The 20,392-nt window shown below is 43.6% G+C and overlaps 1 protein-coding gene across 2 annotated transcripts in view; it reads right to left on the bottom strand.

Moving 5' to 3' along the window:
* Positions 1–17,872, bottom strand: part of ADCY8 (adenylate cyclase 8) — a 121,697-nt gene extending 103,825 nt beyond the window's left edge. The window contains exon 1 of one of the 2 annotated variants that reach the window (XM_054059704.1): positions 16,927–17,872. In XM_054059704.1, the coding sequence (XP_053915679.1) occupies positions 16,927–17,847 (921 nt within the window). In that variant the 5' untranslated portion in view covers positions 17,848–17,872. The remainder of the gene's footprint in view (positions 1–16,926) is intronic. The other variant, XM_009560039.2, reaches the window with a different exon arrangement.
* Between the last annotated feature and the right edge of the window lie 2,520 nt (positions 17,873–20,392).

Raw genomic sequence — 20,392 nt, 5'->3', positions numbered from 1 at the left:
CTCCTCTCTCCAAATTTCCCATTATGGCTGCTTTGCTTTCAGTTTAAATTCTTTTTGGAAAAATGACCTGAATGAAATGAATGACACAACGAAAGCAATTTAATATTCCCTTATTATCTCTATTTCTTGTTGACTATGTTGAACCCCTGAAAACTTTTAGAGTCCTTTCCTAGCAAAACATTTGGAAAAAAAATTAACATCCCTCCCCTAAACAGCCACTTTTTCAGCTATCCCTGATTCTAACACTGGTCAGCAAACATGGCACATCATAGTATCTGGGGCCTGCCCTTACTCTGGGGAAACCTTGGGTGGCATAAAGGTGGTGGATTGTAGTCTGACTTCAGTGTACACAGAACTTCAGGCATCCTCAATCACACTGAGACCCAGTGCTGATACGACCTTGGGAGATCACAGGAAATAGAGAGCATGTGAAGATATAGATGAACCTTTAAAGAAAACTTTAGGACAGTTGGGGATGGGGTAACAGAGTCCAGGAGCCTTTGTTCTCCAGAGCTGACTGAACAGAGCTTAGGCACAGTGGAAGACATGAATCACTCAAGGTTAAATGCGAATATTACTGAAAACTGTCTAACATTACTCAATATTCTCTTGAAGACTTCTTTATCTGACTTTTTTTTTTTTTGAACTCTCAATTAGGAACTATCCTGGAGAGAAAATAAGGAAAGGATGTGGGATCAAATGGAAAAGTACCAGACAACAGCTATGAGAGGATACAGCATTCCAGATCAGCTGGATTAAAACTTTATCTGAGAGTGTTAGGCGAGGACAAACATTTTCCTTTGTGAAACCCGTGGGTGTTGTTTTGCTGTTAGTCACGGTGAATGCTTCAGTGTGGTGAGCTAGAAGAAGTCAGTCTGACATCAAAAGTACTGAGTGCACTGTGGGAAAAAGTTGACTCAGTCTTTTGGCTGGTAGAATATACCACAAACAATGAAGGATTAGGTTTCTTCTGTCAGTTTGCTAGGAGAGGAGACATATAACACAGTATTCATTTTGCATTGGCACTTGTGTGACCTAAGACTAATTCCTTTGAAGGCAGTGGCTTATCCTGGTACAAAACAAGGATAGGATTAACATCAAACTCTGATATTTACCATAGACCAAATTGTCCTTGCCTGACAATACAAGCCATGCCTTTGTTTTCTCTCCTTATGTAAGCATAAGAAATTGGAATGTTCATGTAATATTAAATAAATGATACACGACAAAACAACCACTGTCTCTAAAGTTGAATAATGAATCCTGCTGTATGAGCTACATCACCAGTAAAAGCTACTAGAAAGTATTACATCTTCATGGATATTAACAAAAGAAGCCCCCAGATGTTTTACATCAGCATAGCTGTGTGCAAGTTCATCCAGGGTTTGATTCAATGAACAGCCACGAATGCTGTCCACATTTCTGCAATTCAGGTTGTTTAAAGTCACCCGCTCAGGAGCTAGGTCCATCTTAACCTGCTCAAACAGAACCTCATTGGTTTCAAAGAGAAATTTGCCCCGGCAAAGAAATGATTGGTCTTAGTGAATATTTAGCTTGTGTATCTGCTGTAGATCAATGTAACAGCAGTCATGACATGTGAACAGCACTCTCTCAGGAGCACTCAGCAGATGACTACTTGAAAAGAAATTGTGTTTGGCCTTGGACAGGCTGGGGTATGAATATCAAGACTGACACTGCTGTGATTGATGGTACAAAAAACATCACATAATTTAAAACAACAATTAGCTGACAAAGTATTTATTTTACTGGAATTTCAGGCAGTGAGGAGAACATTGTTTCTGAGCCTTGAAAAAAAAGGAGACTAAGCACAATCAGTTTTAGAAACTGACCTGCCTGATTGCTTGATCTTTTTTGGAATCAGACTGTGCTAATAGTTAAATTTATGAAAGGGCTCAAGGAGAAAGGACGCAGTTAATGACAGAGTGAGATATTTTCTACTGTTTAATCATAGAATCATTGAATGATTTGGGTTGGAAAAGACCTTAAAATTCTTTCAGTTCCAAACTCCCTGCCATAAGCAGGCACATCTTCCACTAGATCATGTTGTTCAAGGTCCCATCCAACCTTGTCTTGAACACTTTCAGGGATGTGGCACCCACAGCTTCTCTGGACAACCTGTTCCAGTGTCTCACCACTCTCACAGTAAAAAATTTCTTCCTACTAACTAATTTAAATCTATCCTCTTTCATCTTAAAACTGTTACTCCTTGTCACTACATTTAATGCTTGATCCAAAGGTGGTTCTGTTTGATGGGGATATGCTTGCTGGCTCTTGCTGGCCTTCCAATGATCTTGGTTTGTTAGCAATCAGAACACAAGTGAAAGGAAGCACATCAGATATCCCAGAGAATTGCTTACGTATCCTTCTTGATAAAAATTTGATTTTTTTTCTTTGCCTAGAAGAAAGAAATAATTTCTTAAGTTTTGCTACCCAGCCAGTCGACATTGGCCAAATACACCCTTTCCAAGGTACGTACAAATGTTACAGACAGAAAAATTATTAGAATTTCTGTTCTTAAACGAACATAAGGCCCCATTCAGGCCCTACTGTTCAAATGCTTTTCTTTTTGTTTAGATAGCGCAGTGCTGAAATTAATTTAAACCATGTCTATAAACAGCAGTACAAATATGCAAGTTGTCAATATTAAGCTGACATCTGATGTCTGACACTGTAAAGTAACCACATGTGTAACCTTTATTAAATTCTAAGTAAAAAACAGAACAAGCTCAAATTACTTCTTTGTGGTTCCCTCCTCATGAATATCCACATCCATTTGTTAAATCAGCTTACTTAACCATTATGTAAGCATAAATTTAACATATCCTTGCAACACACAGAGAATGTAGTTGTATCATAAATAGCCTTTGCCATGCATCCTGGCCTTCTTTCTTGCCTTCTGACATATTCCTGTGTATTATTTCCACAACGATCTTATAACACAGGAAACCTCTAAGTCATAGTAATAATTTTTTTAAAGGAAAAAAAAATAATGAAAAAAACCAGTCAGACCAAATACTTTACAAGATAATATTGAAAATATAAATTTGGGAGCAATGTCTGGAAACAGGCAAGAAAAATCTAGAGAGTCATAAACGTTTTATAAAGGGTTATTTTAAAACATTTCTGTAATGAAAACCAAAAACTGTGTGTGTGCACGTTTTAAAATTTTGTTCTTGGCAGATTATATAAAAACCCCAACTCTACATTTCTTTCTCTCTCTCTCGTCAGTAGCAAAGAGTTGCAACTACTGCATTGCCGGGCAACTCAGCCTTGTAGGCGTGCAAATGCACCCTTCTCAGAGTGGTTAAACTCTGGTGGCACCTAGGTGGAAAAGCGTTGCTAACCACAGAAGTTAAGATTCAGAAGGCACCTATAGCATGTGGGCAGCATATGGTAGCTCTCAGCTCCCACTTTCCACTGAGTTCTACCGGAAACTGAAATGGAAGGGTCATTGCCACTCAGAGTTGCAAAACTCCTCCTCTGGAAGACAGAGGCTCCTGCTTACCTCAGTATTCAATAAAAACCCTTCGCTGGATCACGAGGACAGATATTGTTGATCTGTAGGACTTATAGTTGTGAGAGGTCCAGACCTTGTAGGAACAGAGCAGTACCATGGAATTTGGATGGGATCATACAAGCTTTCCTCAAAAAATGCATCCTAATCCATAAACTGTCAATGTACACATCTTCAAAATTATTGTAATAATAAAAAAACCCAAGGATGACCTACCTTTACTGACTACCTTATTTTCACTAAGAACAAGACCATCTGTATTTTATGTGTGTTTTACACCATCCTCTACTCTGAACATAAAACCCAGCAAGGATTTGGTCAGTATTCATTTTTCAAGACATTCCTGTATCTGGCAGGAGGAGAAACGTTTGCCTAAAAATCTTTCATTAAAGGACTCTCTACAGTTGCTCTGAATGGCTGATAGTGATTTTATAGTCTGGAAATAAAGGCATTTTACTGAAAGACTGAATTACCTTTTGCAATATGAAAAACATGATTAAAATATCTTGACAAGGTCAGAGTTTATTGCCCTTGAAGAGAACATTACCTGCCGTGTTCCCTGAATTACAATCGTGCTGCTAAGGCCTCTTTCTTTATTGGAGAAGGAAGGAAACATTTTGTGGTGCTAAAAGCCCAGTTCCCTGCTTTCTGGAAGGGTGAGATGCTCAGCCCCAACGAAGGTGCTATGCTACTCCAGTAACAGAAAGCAGCCTTGGGTCTAATGTGTGTCTTACACATTGAGCTTGTGTGTCTTACACATTGTGTGTCTTACACATGGAGAAACTTTGCAAGAGACAAACTATCCCATGAGGCTTCCCAGTGTGGAAGGCTGATGTGGATCCTTCCACCTTCTAAGAACGCTCTATCCATTTTCCAAGCACGAAGTGGTCACTACAATTACTCATGACACTGTATGTCCACATTGTTTCCATTATTTTTGTGTGTACTATATGTCTAAGAACAGTTTTAAAGTCAGCTGTAGCCCCACAGATTTCACAGACAATATCTATTTCCTTTAATGTACACAGTTGTTTTCATACTTTGCTTAGATTGTATTGTATTGAACAACCAGGAAAATTCTTATTCTTCTTAACTAAGTAGTATATGCATCACAAATGTATGTAATTATCAGAATCTACAATAAAGATAGAAAAGATCTATAATAAAGATGATGATCTGAATATATTTATTTACAGTGAGGGTGACAGAGCACTGGATCACTGTGCGTTTGCGTCAGGCTGGATTTAGAGATGTTTTTATTTCCCTTCAGATCCTCAGCAGATTGTTGGATCTGTCTACATGAAGCAATACTTGTACTGATACCACAGAATCACAGAATAAACGAGTTTGAGAGGGACTTGGGGAGATTTTATAGTCAAACCTCCTTCCTCAAAGAAGGATCACCTGCAACAAATTATCCGGTGACTTGTCAAGTTAGATTTTAAGTATTTCCAAGGATGAAGAGTCCATAACAATTTTGGGCACTCTGTTACAATGTTCAATCACCCTTACAGTAAAAAAGGTATGTTTATGTTTAAGTGGAACTTACTGTGTTTCAGTTTCTGCCCATTGTCCCACCACTAAGGACCGCTGAGAAGAGTTTGCTTCTGGCCTCTTTACCACTTTACTCTCATAACATATTTATACATATTAATCACAATACACCCTTCCTCCCCCTCAACTTTTTCATTTCCGGGCTGAACAGTCCCAGTTCTTTCAGTCTTTCCTCATTTGTCAGACGGCATTTCATAGCTCTTCTCTGGACTCACTCTGACATGTCCATGTCTCTCTTGTACTGCGTAGCCCAGCATTGGGCACAGAACTCCAAATGTGTTTCACTAGGACTGAGCAGAAGGGAAGAATCACCTTCCACAACCTGATGGTACTGTCTGTCTAATACAGCCCGGGGGGGCTGCATGTTCCTGGTTCTTGGTCAATTTGATGTCCATCAGGACCCACAGGGCCTTCTCTGCAGTGCTGCTTTCCTGTTGTTCAGCTTTCAGTCTATGTTGGTGCATGGGATTATTCCCCGTCGGGTGTAAAACTTTGCATTTCCCTCTGTTGAAGTGTTCTCTCAGCCTATTTCTCCAGCTCATCAGGGTCTCTCTGAGTGACAGCTCAATCATCTAGTATATCAGCCACTCCTCCTGGTTTTGAATCATTAAGATTGCTTAACTCTATTGAGTTTGATGGGAGTTAGTAGAAGTCCCATACCCTTATGACTGCTTAAGTGATTTAAGGATTCCCCTAGCTTGTGGTGTGTTGAAAATCTCACTTGTTAGCTCCCAGTACCTTTAAGTTCTTAGATTACATTGAAAAATGGGCTTAAGGCCAGATGACTGTCCAGGGAATAACTGTTATGACTACCTATCCTTCCAAGATTTGTGGACCACAATGCTCATATAAGGTCTATGTGTTTATGATTTGGATTTTTAATCCTTTCTTTATTTGTAGGATGCTCTAGAATTTTCTCTTTTTTTTTTTTTTTGTTCAATATTCCTTGAATCGTCATTATAAGGTAAAGGCCACTAAGCTCCAACTAAGCACCTTGCAAGTTCTCTGCAAATCTGCTACTGTTGAATCTGCATTGCTGCTAGCCAGAAGATGACAGTTTGATTTCTAGATTATAGTTTGAGCTTTTAATGACAGTAATTAGAAGAAATGTCTTTTAACTAATGGTATGTGTATTTTCTGTTTTTAAATTGCACCTATAAACTTTCCTTAGACATACACAAGCTTTAGGAACATAGTAAACATTTTGATTTGCAAATGTAATTACTGAAAATAAAATCAAGTTACAAAAAAAGGATAAAGCCTGAAATTCCACAATATTGTTTAGCTGAGTATTTGTATCCATCTAATACCAATATGTGTAAATTCATGAAGTGTTTTGAACCTTAAGAGATTTAAATATAGGACCCTACCCAATGCTATTAGATATATTGAATGCTTTTGGATTTCAAAAAATCGACTATGTCAAGTTTAATTACAGAAGTCTTGTGCTACAGAAGAAAATCAGAAATGGCATCAAATACTCTTCCTTCTTATACATCATCTAAAGAGTTCTTTAATAAATGACATTTGGATAAACTATTAGTAAATTCAATAAGGAAGTTAACATGTTCTGGTGTTATATAAAGCAATCCAGCCAGCAAAAGCATTGTGAGCTGCTAGAAGAGGAAAGAACAGCAACCTTAGTGATCTTTGTACTATGTTCATGGCCTGAGGCCATCAAATACTTTAAACTTATACCCATCTTTAAGCATATGAGTGCTTTTATTGACTTTAAAATAATTGGCATAATGTTTAGATGCATTCTTTTACACTTCTTCTCCAAAGTCATATTACTTCTGAGAGTGCTTCCTTTAAAGCTTTTAAATTTCATTGTGTTTATCGTTGATGGGATTTGGAGTAACTGAGTGCTTACATTAGATATTCTGCTATGGAAGAATAGCAAAGAAGAGTTTCTGTTGTTAGATAATGTACATAACTATCCCTTAAAAATAAGTAGGCATAAGTATATTTTTACATGAAAGAAAGTGACAAGTCATGGTAAAAATAATTTTTAAGCACGAAGAGCTGTTAAGCTTATAAGAAGGTTACTGGAGGTCCTAGCATCCTGTTCCATCATACAGCAAATGGGAACACTTCATGTGTTCTGCCATTTCTTGTATGCTCTCAGGTGGCTAATGACACATAGCAGACGAAAGCAATCACATTAGCACAAATGAAATACTTACAAAAAATTATTATTCTCTTCCCATCATTGTCAACAAGCTGCTGTTACTCTAGGGAGTGGGGAGAACATGGGAACTATCACAGCATCAAATAGAGTGACATTTAGCTACATTCTGGAAATGTCAAAAAAAAAGTTTTTACAGTAATATTCTTGGGCAAGATTCATATGATTTCAGTTCTGCCTCAGTCTCAAAGAACAATTTTCAGTGGTTACTCTTAAGGACCTTCAGATCTTGGAGGGATCTTCTAAATCTCTCTGTCCATTTTGAGATATACTGCTTGCTTAATGCTTCAAAAATAGGTAACTCTATGTGCTTAGCACATTTACCAGCCTAACCAAGGACAAAATTTCATTCCAATTAAAAGGAGGACAAGCAGGCAGGGAAGCTGCATTCCTGCAGTGCACTAAACAGCATCAAACAATGTCTTTGGAATGCAATCATTTATGCTGCTGCATCACCAGAAGGCACTGTTCTGACTTCGGTCAACCATCATGTATTCCCACATGTATTCCCACATGTATTTTGGGAATCATCATAAACCTAGTTTTCCAACCTCAATGATTAGATATAGACGCTCTGTTTGTGAGGGGTTACTATAGCCTTGGGGAGAGGGAGAATGTGTCCCAACTTTGCCTGACACTTCATGCAGCACAGTTCTCAGCCTAAGATGCACAATCTTCAGCCAGTTTGAATCTATAGATCCCAGTCCTAGGAAAGGCACCTATTAAGGCAACAGATTAATCAAGGTGGGAATCTTCTCTATTCCTCTCAATGAAACTGGTCCACTGTATGGATATGAAAGCAAGAATCACAGGGTCACAAAGAGGCCAGATGAGGAGGAGGCTGGCTCTGTAGCCCAGCAGTGTGATCATAGTCACTATATGACATCTACTTTAAAGATTGCCCCCAGCACAAATGAACTAATGCAAAGGGATCTTGGAGTCGGGCTGAATGAGAGGAGAGGAGAGGAGAGGAGAGGAGAGGAGAGGAGAGGAGAGGAGAGGAGAGGAGAGGAGAGGAGAGGAGAGGAGAGGAGAGGAGAGGAGAGGAGAGGAGAGGAGAGGAGAGGAGAGGAGAGGAGAGGAGAGGAGAGGAGAGGAGAAGAGAGGAGAGACCTACAACAATCATCTAGTCCAAATGCCTGAGCAATTCAGGGCTAACCAAAAGTTAAAGCATGCAAAGACATTGTCTAAATGCCTCTTAAATGTTGACAAGCTTGGGAAATGACCACTCCCCTATGAAGCCTCTTCCAGGGTTTTATTACCCCCTTAGTAAAGAAATGCTTCCTAATGTCCAGTCTAAACCTTCTCTGACACATCTCCGAACCATTCCCCTGCATCCTATCACTGGACACCAGGGACAAGAGCTCAGCACTACTGTCTCCTCTCCCCGTGCAGAGAAGCAATGAGGTTGCTCCTCAACCTTGTCTTCTCCAAAGCAGACAAGCTCAAAGTCCCTATCCATTTGTCATAAGACATTCCTTCCAGTTGTTACAGAGAATGATGTCAATTTAGGTCTTTTTAAATAGAACAATGTTATATATAAACCCTCCAACTGCATTCAATGTATTCATTTTTTAACAAAAGACCTGTGTGGCTGACAGAAGTCAATACAGTATTTCTCTTTTGATGCATCGTGGAAGATGATGGGCATGTTTTGCACCAAAAAACTCAAAACAATTGAATGTATTAGTCACATATTACAGCAACTGAGAAAGGCAAATTTTCAAATCAAATGAAGCACAGAAACATAAAGTGATGTGTATGGGTCTGCACAGGCCAATGATAAATTTAGTGATGAAATGGGAATGATCCTGATTTCCAGTTTCTAGCTAAAATCTGTGGTGAATATCACTCCTTCCTCTAAAAGAATATACATATCTGGCACATTAAATTAGATCCATACTGAGCACAAGTGAGATAATTTCTGTCTCAATTATAATGCTATCTAGTATGCTTATGAAGATTATTAATACCAATAAACATTAGAGGTACTTTCACATATGACTGAGAATCACAGGACAGAAGAATGTGTACATCTAGTTCTTGTATAGTTGTTTGAATAACTGTGATGAGATCTAAGTCATTTCTTTAGCTAAGAGCCTTACTCCAGAGTTATAAAACACCAGGTAGACTGTATAATATCATGTAGTTCTTCTGTGCTGATTGATTTTCCTGATTATTATTATTACTTCTTATTTGCATTGTGATGATACCTCTGCATTGATGGATGAGGCTTCTGCTGTGGCAGACCTAAAGCAAGCAGCATACGAGTAGATAGCTCCATCTCTGAGTAGCTTCCAGGTAAACAAAGCAGCAGAGTTTGAACAAAGGAGAAATCATAAAGTATCTGGAGATCAGATCCCTCCAAAGAAACAAATGGATTTTCCTAATTAGGATTCTACCACAGTTGAATGCTTTCATTGATTTCAGTAAAGACGGATTCTTGCATTTTATTTTTAAGGGACTGTGTTGTTAAAGCAAAGGAAAGTGAAGATACAGAGAAATCCCAAAATGTAAATTAATGATTAAATTAAAATTGAAAAAGAGAATTGACTAGGGAGAAGAATCAAATCATTAAACCCATTCAAAAAGTCTTTCATTTATACCAGAGGCAACTGTTCTCCAGATTAAAACTAAGAGCATCATATAAAATTATAACATCAACACCAGACTGTTTGGGAGAAGTACAATTGGGGTTGTGAAAAAAGAAATTATCTTGGGTTGGTTTTGCTTTTTTTTTTTCACACTGACATGCTTCAGCTCTTTCTCAGACCGCAGCAATGGTTAATTAATGAACTCAGCAGCCTTCTTCACTCTCCTAGGGCTAATTGCATGAAACCTTGCAGTAGAAGAAGCTGGCAAATGAAAGAGCATCACGTCTTAAAGTAGTTGCTAATAAACAGAACTCCTATGATGAAATATTACTCTGCCAGCCAATGGCTGCCTGGCTTTGCAGTTTGCCCTGTGTACATTCCCTGACATTTTTTTGTTCTAGATTAGGCAACATTTTTTTGTTCTAGATTAGAGAGTGGTATCTCTATCTGCAGATGTGGATGACAGGAGAAATAGAAGTAAGAGAGTCCACTCCAAGATTCCTGAAGGAGCTGGATATCCATGTTTGTATTCTCTTTCAGAAGAAATGTGGATTCAGAGCAACGCATTCCCTAGAGGGGGTACTAAGAAGTGATCTTGGTTCACCTGAAGATCCTAATATCTGTGGGATTTTTTATATTACACTCTGCGTGCTCTAACTCAGGTTCCTAAATCAAGCTGTTGTGAGACTCCAAGTCAGTCAGGCCCTTATAAGATCCCTTAATAATATCCTTTGTTGCAAGAAATACTAAGTACTCAGTACTGCTTGTACTTGATCCCTTTTGACTAGCCAAGTCTCTTTTATTCCCAGTTTGAATGAGTGAGGCTGGTACCAAAATGCTCAAAATTCATCACACAACTAACTCAGCTATTTGCATTCATCTCCCTCCATGGGACAGATTGCAACTTTACCGACCCTTCCGCACCAGGGATGGGTGCAAGCTGCACTACACTAAGAACAGCATTCATCTCTGAAGGAAGGGCTAGATGAAGGAGAAAAGGCTCAGAAGTCACAAAGTACGGTCCTTGTGCACTTCATTTACAGACACATGACTACTAGATCTTAAGCTAGAAGCCTATGTTGAATGCCACCGTGCTCTTACAGGTCCTTAAACAACACACAGAAAGAATCTGAGGTCTCAGATTGACTATAAATTAGCCAATGTAATGAATGGGAAGAGAGCTAGCCAGAAGGGAACTGTGGTAGACAAGGGGTATGTCTTAAAACTTATCTTTTTATTTAAACACTGAACAGAGACTACCAATTTTTTAAAATAGCTGTTATCTCTTCTGTATAGCAGCTTCAATGACTCAGAGGCTCACCTCTCATGCAGCTTCTTCTGCCTCCCTATGAAAGCCCTCCCCCTGGATTGCATTTGCTTTTGAGGAGCTGGAGGGGCAGCAGATAAAGAGAGAGAGAAATTCTCTGGGGAGGCTCCACCATGCTGAAAAAAAAAAGATTCAAGATTTGATTCATCGGGTCAGAGAGAGGGGACTGGACCATACAGTCTGCTGCGTGGGACATGTGCTTGAGGGAATAATTTACTACCATTATACAAAACACTAAAATGTTCAGCAAGGACACCACTACAGATGAATTCCTTAATCAGTTGGATCAATTGGTTAGAGTCAGGATTGGCCTTTTTTTTTTTTTTTTTCCCCAGTGGATCTTAACCTCTTATCTTCCCAGAAGAACAGCTGTGCTACAAATGAGGGAAGGTTTGCTTTTGAAACTCTCTGGTGAAGTAACAGTGGTGAATTTCAATCTCCTCTGGGGAAAGGGGGATTTAAAACTCTTGTCTGCCACAGCCTAGGAACATCTTCATCACTGGAATTGTTACACAGAGGAAGAACACAGCCGCTTTCTATTCTGGCTTTGACACAGGGGCAGGCACATCGTGTGTAGTACAACCCCAAAATACGTTCCCACTAGGAATGCATTTGGGTTTCAGCTAGGCTGAATGGTAACTTTAACATTGAGTCATTGAGGAACTACATGGAATGCTCAGAAACAGAAGTGCAGTGAAGTGCAAGAAGACTGCACTTAAAGAAATGTGATGTTAACAAGGTGTCTGCAGGGATGGGGTGTTAGGCAGCAGCTGAGTAGGTGGCTTTGGGTTTGGAGTTTCCATAAGCCTAAGCATCACTTTAAAAGCTGATTTCCTGACTGTTTACTAGATTCACCTTATTCATGAAACATTCCAGTTTTTCTAGTTTTTCTTGTGCTTAGCCAGATATTCTGGAAATAAGGAAAATGGGGGAAGGAGTCCTTCCACACCCACCTGCTCTGCTCTCTGGAAGGAGAAGACTCCATTAGACAGTTTTGCACTCTTATCTTTCCTGTTCAGGTCACACAATTGACTGTGTTGAGAAGTGCAGTAAGAGGATAGACTGGAGAAGTTTATTCCCTTCAGTCTTTTGTTCAGGCTAATGAAGATCTTTCCAGCACGATCGGCTGTTAACTGTCAGCTGTAAGTATGCTGCCCCAGTATGTCATTATTTTGCATTAGATGGTGCTATTTTAGAGCATATATCTCTTTCTAGGCCATGAGAAACAACACGCAAGCAATAAAGAAAAATTTAAGCACAACCCAGAAGTGTCTTGACAGCATAAAATTGTCACAACAAATCTAGCAAAGTAACTCTCACTGAGAACACTGAGTGCACTGACTTGTATGTTGAAACTCACTGACAAAAGCAGCTTTCATTCATGTTTCTGCCTTCCTTTCGAAGGAACCCTCTGAAGGTAATTGATCATAAAATTGTAAATATAACTGATACATTTGCCCTACTTAGCACAACAATGATGCAGCTGCTTCAGAGAAAAGTGTATCCAATTCTAATCTAATTATGCTATAACCCAGTGATACTGGTCAGGTGATACTAGAGGATATAAAAGGAAACAAGATCATAATCCAGTTTAAAATCACACTATCAGGTTATAAGTCACCCGTAATGAACTATGGCAGAAAAAAGGAACAGTTGGTAATGCTATGAAAGCAGTCATAGGTATAAAGGTGGAATGTTTTGATTCTGATCCTCAAATGGTAGCCAACTTTGAAATACCCTTATACCTTATAGGTTTAACAGACACTCCACAAGCATTGGGCAGAAAATTTGAAGACATGAGTGTGTTTTGTACCTACTTATATACTGATATCTATGATCAGAGTTTGGGAAACACACAGTTGAAACATGCACATAAAACTTGTCTGTTGCCATTGCATAATTATACTGATTTATTGCTATAAAACTCCTTGTGGCTTCATAAATTCTGCCTTTTCCTCTACTAATACCCTGAAAGAGGGTTTTGAAAAAAAAAATAAATCCAAGCATGCAAAGATTGCTCTATTAATTCACAGAACTGTCTAGACTTGGAAAGACAGATGCTAACAGGGGGGGTGAAGAATGAGATTCCACAGTTTCGATATTACAATTTCTACGTTATTTCTAAATGTAGTTTAAAAGTTTGGTTTAACTTCATCCTTCAAGGCATCCATTATGCAGGCGACTTAATCGCAGGAGTAGGCTTACTGACCCCAGTGGTATTTACTCATGAGTGAAGCGTGCACAGGCAGAGGATTAAAACCCAGAATGTGTTTGTAGCTTACATAATTCCAAGCCTGTCAAATTCATATCTATATTATCATCTGCCTACGTTACATAACACTATGGAGCTCTGAGTTGTTTGCTCTTCACCATATATCTGAAACACATAAATGGTCTTAGAAATTTGGATTGTATATCACATTATAGCCATGGAAAAGCGTAAGAATGATTCTAATACAAATGAAGCTTTTGTTTTGGAGAACATCAGAGGCAAACATCACTCCCAGCATGGTACCTGACAAGGCACAGAAATCAATGCACTTTACCTGTATACCAGTGAGATCTTGCATTTCTGATTTGTTTCCTCACAAAATATTTAGTCAAATCCTTATTAGTGTTCCCTTTACCTAAATCATGGCAGCATTCTCTTTTTACCAGGCTCTCATCTGGCTGAGCCATACCACATCACTCATCATTTCAGGCAGGGTCAGTTAGTTTAACAGTAGTCACACATCCCCAGAAGATTTGAGCACTTGGCAGGACTGAAACTAGTGAGTGAGTTTACACTTGTTTTATTGATCTTTTTAAGATCTAATCTCAAGGCAGTATCCTCTATCTAGGATACTCGTTCAAATTAATTTTGGAGATGCAAGGGAAGAAAAATCAGATGACATTTCAAGTGTTACTGCAAGAAAAAATGGTGAACAGTGGACATTACTTGTACCCATCATAATGCATACATTGTTAAGTTCAAGAAAAACCTGAATCAGGCAATAGCACTGCATGTCTGTGTTCAGCATTGCTACTTATTAAAACTGCTTGTGAACATCTTTATCAGTGAAAACTAGGATTAATTAAGAGATTAAGTGAAAACAGATCACAGTACTTGTTTTTCCTCTTGTATAAACTGTTGCAATTTTACAAGCTTAGACACACTTGTAACTGATTTATACCAGTGTGACTGAGAAGAGGATCAAAACCATTGTCCCAATGGATACTATGGGTACAGTAATAGACAGACTCCAGTGATTTCCTGTATAACCTTGTTGACACAGTCATCTAAGTTCTTTGTGTTCACCTATAAAGTAATAGTTATATATCTTTCACCAGCTGTGAAAGCCCTTATTGTCTAAACACTTGAAAGCACCCTCCAATTCTCTAGGAAAAAGAAAAAAAAATAAACAAAAACAAACCAAAAAAACAAACCTTAAAGAAATGCTACAACACTACAAAGTAACTAAGCAGGTCTCCACCTTTCCCAGCACACCCGCTCCAGCTCCCTCAGAGCCTCGGGGGTGCACGGTGAGGACTCAGCGCTGTAGCAGGGAGGCTCGATAGGGGCGCAGGGGCAGCTCCCGCCTGGGCCGCTGGAGGGAGCCCCAGCGCCGCTCAGCAGCCGCGCAGCACCTCGGCGGTTTCAGCACCGCGCTGGCGGACAGCGCCCCGGCGGTTGCAGCACCGCGCCGGCGGACAGCGCCTCGGAGGGCAGGCACGCGCCCGCGGGGCCAGGCAGGAAGCGCTCGCCGCGCTCGGGTCTCTGAGGTTGGGAAGGAGGCAGCGGTCCTCGTCTCTCTCCGAAGTCGCCCTGCCATCGGAGTGGCGAGCGAACCCCGCGATGGGGAAGGATCCGGCCTCTCCAAGACGGGGTTGGAGGCAAAGGGCCGAACGGGTGGGTAGTTAGGCGACGTTAAGTGGACTCTAGGGAGGCGGGAGCCGGTGTGAATCACCACCGACGGGTGACGGATCCTGTTAAGGAGACTTATCTACGCAGTTCATGAAGGCAATCATGTGGCTGGTAATTGTCATTGTGCATTGCTCAAAGGCAGTGCATTCACACAACTACCAAGGTACCAGGCTGCAAAATTAAGACATTAGTATCTCTCCTGAGAAATGTCTGTTTTGAGAATGTCTGTAGGGAAACATACATGTGTGTGTTTGTGTGTGTGTGTATGTACTGGCTAAAGAGCTGTGATACCTGTGCATAACGAGATAGCAGCGCGTTACTCATAGCTCTGGGATAGAACATGAAAGTAAATTAAGAAATCAACATAACTCACACAGCTTTTGACACAGCACTAATAGCACCGGCAGTGCATGGGAGTGGGACAGGGCACACATCTGCAGTTCATTCATGAGCACGTAACCAAGAACAACTCTGAGCAATCTAATTGTCTCACATCCTTAGGACTCCACTAGGCAAAACACAATGGGGCAGCTTTTCCCGAAACAGGATGAGCTTGGCCACTGTGAAGCAAAGCCGGGCAGCCCACAGCTAACAAGTACATAGTGAAAGAGGATGGTCAGGGGTGGGCAGGGGTTTCAGGAGGGCCAGGATCTGAGGGAGGTAGATGTGTCCCAAGGACCATCATCATCAAAACTTCCAGATGTAAGGTCAGCCACTTCGCAGTTGTACATCCCAGCATTTATGTAAAAAACATGTCACTGGCAACACATTCTTCTGCATGCCCCCATCCTTTGGGGATTATTCTGCACCACCTCTACTCCCTTCTCCCTGACACCCTGGAGCTAACCAAATGGAGACGATAATCTGCTGTGAAATATTGGTAACACAGAGCTCTGACAGACTCTAGGAGGGAAAAGGGAACAGCGAGAATACCCAGGATTAAGTTGCCCTAGAAAGACACTTTTCTTGCCTTGCAGGGATGTTGGGAGTTTTGTGCATTCTCACTCTCATGTGGAAGAAGCCAGGTGAGTGTGAAGTCGGGTTAGTCCTGGCTTTAACTCCTCAGACCCATATTGTACCCAGTGCCACTCAGCGGTTTGCACTGCACTACCACTCCCCCATGTAATCAGTACTCTGTCCTAGACATTACTTGTAAGGATGCAGCACATCAATGTTTGCTCCATGACCACCAGCAGAAAAGGCTTCTTGCTGCCCTCCAGAGACAGCCTAGAATCGCTCACAAAACCTCTAAGGGGAGCTTTTCCCTGATTTCACTGGGGCACTGCTTTTCTCTCCTGGCAAAAGAGCAGCATGCTTTGCTCATTTTCCTATAGCCCAGATCAAGCTGTGCTATACGTATGAAAGTATCAGTCCTTACAGCAGATCCAGAGTTAAAAGACACAAGCAAGTAAATGAGAGACAAGCAGTGGGAGAGTTTGGCTAAGACAAAGTCATCTTATGCCATGGACCACTGCTGGAAGTAAGGGAGGGAAATGACAAATGACCTATCCTCCGCACTTATCCTGGGAGCTCCTCTCCCCAAAGCTATTTCAAGGGGTAACAATGAAGTGAGTGTACAAAGAGAGGGGATAGAGTGGTCAGAATGTGTCCTTATCCCGAGCATGAGATGAAACCTTGGATAGGAAGTGGGAGACTGAGGAGCAGGGGGAGGGAGGTTGCATTGTGCCTATGGTCTCCCCTCCAGGTAACAAACATCTGAGCACCTGACTAAAAGGGAGAGGACCTCTTGGGACACCCCACACCTCCTCTCACCCAGAGTGATGGATGAAGAGAAGCGTTCCCACCCTTTCCTTACCACATTACCTGGTTAAGGGAAGTCACAGCCAACCTGGGGATAACCAGCTGCATGACGAGTTGCAAGACAGAGGTGACCAGCCCAGCCAGGATGGCCCAGGTTAGTGGAAGAGGGAGCATGCTGTAGGTTGCAAAAAGCGTGAAGAGCACATAGCCAATGCCGTCCCCAAGGAGGCCAAAGCCCAGGCCAGCTGCGAGGATCTGCGTGGCCATGGCTACCCAGGTGACCACACCACTGTACTGCAGGTAGGTGTACGAGGTCGTGTCCTTCCTGACCACCACTAAGGCACAGATCACCACCTCGATGCCAGTGAAGAAGCCCAAGAGAATGCCCTTAATGGGGTCCATAGGAGCAGAGGCCAGGGTTAAGTGGAGGAACAGCAGAGTCAGCTTGGTCAGCACGTCCAGGATGTTCATGACCACCTCAGATTTGCGCCGCTGGCCCAAGAAGTAGCGCTGGTAAAGGCGCTCCAAGTCCCGAGACTTGAAGGAGTTGCGGAGTGTGGGGAAGATCACCCCACGGTAGGTATAGCCCCAGTTGAGGAAGAAGTCGGAGTTGCTGGGGGCACAGTCCAGGGGCAGAAAGCCCAGGTCCCCACTGCTGCTCGTGCGCTCCGGGAAGACTTTGGTGCCTCCGTTGTTGTGGCGCTCGCCGCCCAAACTCCGGCCGGCAGACTGTCGCCGGAGGTGGTGGTGGTGCAGCGGGTGGTGGTTGGGGCAGCAGGTCTCCTCGGAGCTGAAGCCCTTGACCCCACCGCTGCTGCTGCCGCCGCTGCTGCTGCTGTGCTCCTGGATGAAGCGCTGCTCGGTGATGTGGCGCACGGCCGTCTGCCACAGCAGGCGCTGGGGTCTGCCGCTGCCGGGGGGGGTCCTGTTGATGGTGTAAAGTTCATCGCTGTCGCTCAGGCACCGCACCTCCGAGAGCTCCATGGTGGTGACTGGCGGGGGGCAGAGCACCGGCGGGGGGAGAGGGGGGGGAGCGGGAGAAGGGACTGTCTTTGGGGAGGGATGGAAAGGAGGGAGGGAATGGAGAAGGGCGGGTGGGGATCACATGTAGAGGCAGGTCCCTGGGTCCGATGGTTGGGCTGGCAGTGGGGTTGTTCTGCCGCCGGGGGGGCTGCCCCGGCTCAGCGCAGGCGGCCCTCGCCCCCAGACCGCTGCGCCCCGCGGAGCCGCATCCCGCGGAGCCCGGCGCAGGGAGGGAGCCGAGCGGGTCCGGAGAGCAGTAGGGAGGAGGGGAGCATCTACGGGAGCAGCCCCACTGCCCGGCGGGCCATCCTTGGCCCCATCCGGAGGCTGGAGGCGCGGGGGGTGGTGTAGGGGATCTGCCTTGCGGAGAGCCGTTCACCGCGGGCGGCTCTTCTCTCCGGGGTTCCCGGGGCTCCTCCGCTCCGAGGTCTGTTTCCCGGGAGCTGCCGTAATCCCCGCGGTCAGCCGGAGCCCTGCGAGCTCGGGCGGGAAGGGAGAGGCATCCTCTGTCACGGCTTCGGAGCCGCCGGCCGGCGGCTTCCCGCCCGCATCCCCCCGGCGGCGGGGCATGCCCTGCCCGGGCTACGGGGCTCCTCTGCCCGAGGGAGGCTCGGGGGGGATGCCATCCATCGCAGCCGCTCGGCGAGGAAAAAAAGGAGGGAAAGAAAGAGAGAAAGAAAGGAGAGAAAAAAAAAATCCCACAGAAACCCAAGCCTATAAAAAAAAAAAAAAAAAAAAAAAAAAAAAAAGGCGAAAGAGCGGGGAAGGAAAATCCCGCCCTAAACTCAAGGCGCTAGGAAGACCGCTGGGAGCATCCCAACTTCTCGTCGGGTCAGGGCTGGGGGAGCTCCGGCTGCGAGGCTTCCCTCGGCAGCAGGGAGGAGGAGGAGAAGGAGAAGGAGGAGGAAGGGGCGACGGGAGGGAGCGCGGCGGCTGCCTCGGGGACCGGCACGGCGGAGCCGCGGCGGCCGGAGTGATGCTGCGGGGACCGGGCGGAGGCAGAGCCCGGCGCGGTCAGCTGATGCCCGCGACATCGGCGGGGCTGCCCGCACCCCCCTGCCCGGTTAAAGCGGCCGCAGCCGCGGTGCTGGGGGCGGGGCAGCGGGACGCGTCTCTGGGTGGGGGATCCTTGGTCCCAGGTGGCTGCTCCGGGTGTCACTCGGGCTGCGCTTGTGCGGGCGCCCCGCGCTGTCCCGCTGTGCCTAGCGGATTCGTCTGTTCCTTGCGCTAAGTGAGACCTGATGCTGAAGCATCCCTCTGCCTTGGCACAACGGAGAGCTGCCTCAGGCCTTGCTTGGGAGTTAGGAGTCTTGCCCAGTGTCAGGGACCCTTGGGAACCAACTCCACCTCTTCCTGGGTGAGCTGAAACCCTCAGAGAATGGTGCCTTCACTGCCAGGACTGTGGCTTTAACCACCTCGTGTTAAGTAAGCATGTTTTTTATGCTTGATGGCTCCTACACTGTCAGCATTTACATTAAAGAACAAAAAATGTCCCGTGCTCAGACACCTGAGTTAGAGCCACTCCTCATTCCGCCATGGTGGTAGATGAAGTTGTCCCTGCTCCTCTGCTTGTGGGCTCTGTCTGTGCCAGCAAACCTGATTGCTTTGTGCATGTTGGCACAGCCTGGAGGAAAGGGATTGGAGGTATCCACCTTTAGTTCTTCCATCTCTCCTCTGCCTGAATAAATCTTGTTAAAGTGGCTGAACCTTGGAGGAAAGGCAGTTTCAGAGCTGAAACTGTTGCTAGAAGCAGCTGAAACAGAAATAGTTTACATATTAGGCTACTGCAAATTAAGGGAGAGGTGTTTTCTTTGTGTTTCATAAGACAATGTGCAGCTGCTTTCCATCAGCAGTGAGGATGTGTGTGGACAGAGGCAGAGCATGGAAGGAAGCTGTGCTACCCCTTAGGAGCTCTGGCTTCTGCTGGAAGTCCGGCTGCTTGAACACAGCATGTGATGCTTGACTTTCCCTAGGCCCGAGCCTCCTTGAACACCCCTCTGACTGTCTCTGACCATCGACTGCCATTATTTAATTCACCTTTTATGACTATGGTAAGGAAGGCATGGAGATTTAGGAAGGATTTCACTGATTGTTTCTGTATTTACACTACAATGGATCTGGGGACTCCAGCCAAGTCTGTGTCCCATGTGTGAAGCAGGTTTTGCAGAGATATAAGCAGAGGAAATTCTTGTCCTCGGAGCTCAGATAAGGAATGAGTAGTGCTTTTGTGAACAGGGATGGGTCTTTCCTGTAGTTCAGCACGACCCTGTTAAACTGGAAAGGGTTAATACTAGTTTCACAATAATGGTAGAGACACACATCCTTACTTCTAGATATTTTAAATCTTGTGGAAATTACAGCACTACTTGAAAATGAAAATGTTACTGTAAGTGGGGAAGTCTTATATAAAGGCTTGTGTATTCCTTTTATAAAAGAAATCATAATTATTAGTGGTATTACCCCAGAGCACAGAAAGAAAACATCTTACTCATTCAGATTGCTCAAC

The sequence above is a fragment of the Cuculus canorus genome, chromosome 2 (assembly GCF_017976375.1).
Source record: "Cuculus canorus isolate bCucCan1 chromosome 2, bCucCan1.pri, whole genome shotgun sequence".
NCBI lineage: Eukaryota > Metazoa > Chordata > Aves > Cuculiformes > Cuculidae > Cuculus > Cuculus canorus.
The sequence above is the reverse complement of the archived record's forward strand: the minus strand, read 5'-3'. Positions and strand labels throughout refer to the sequence as shown.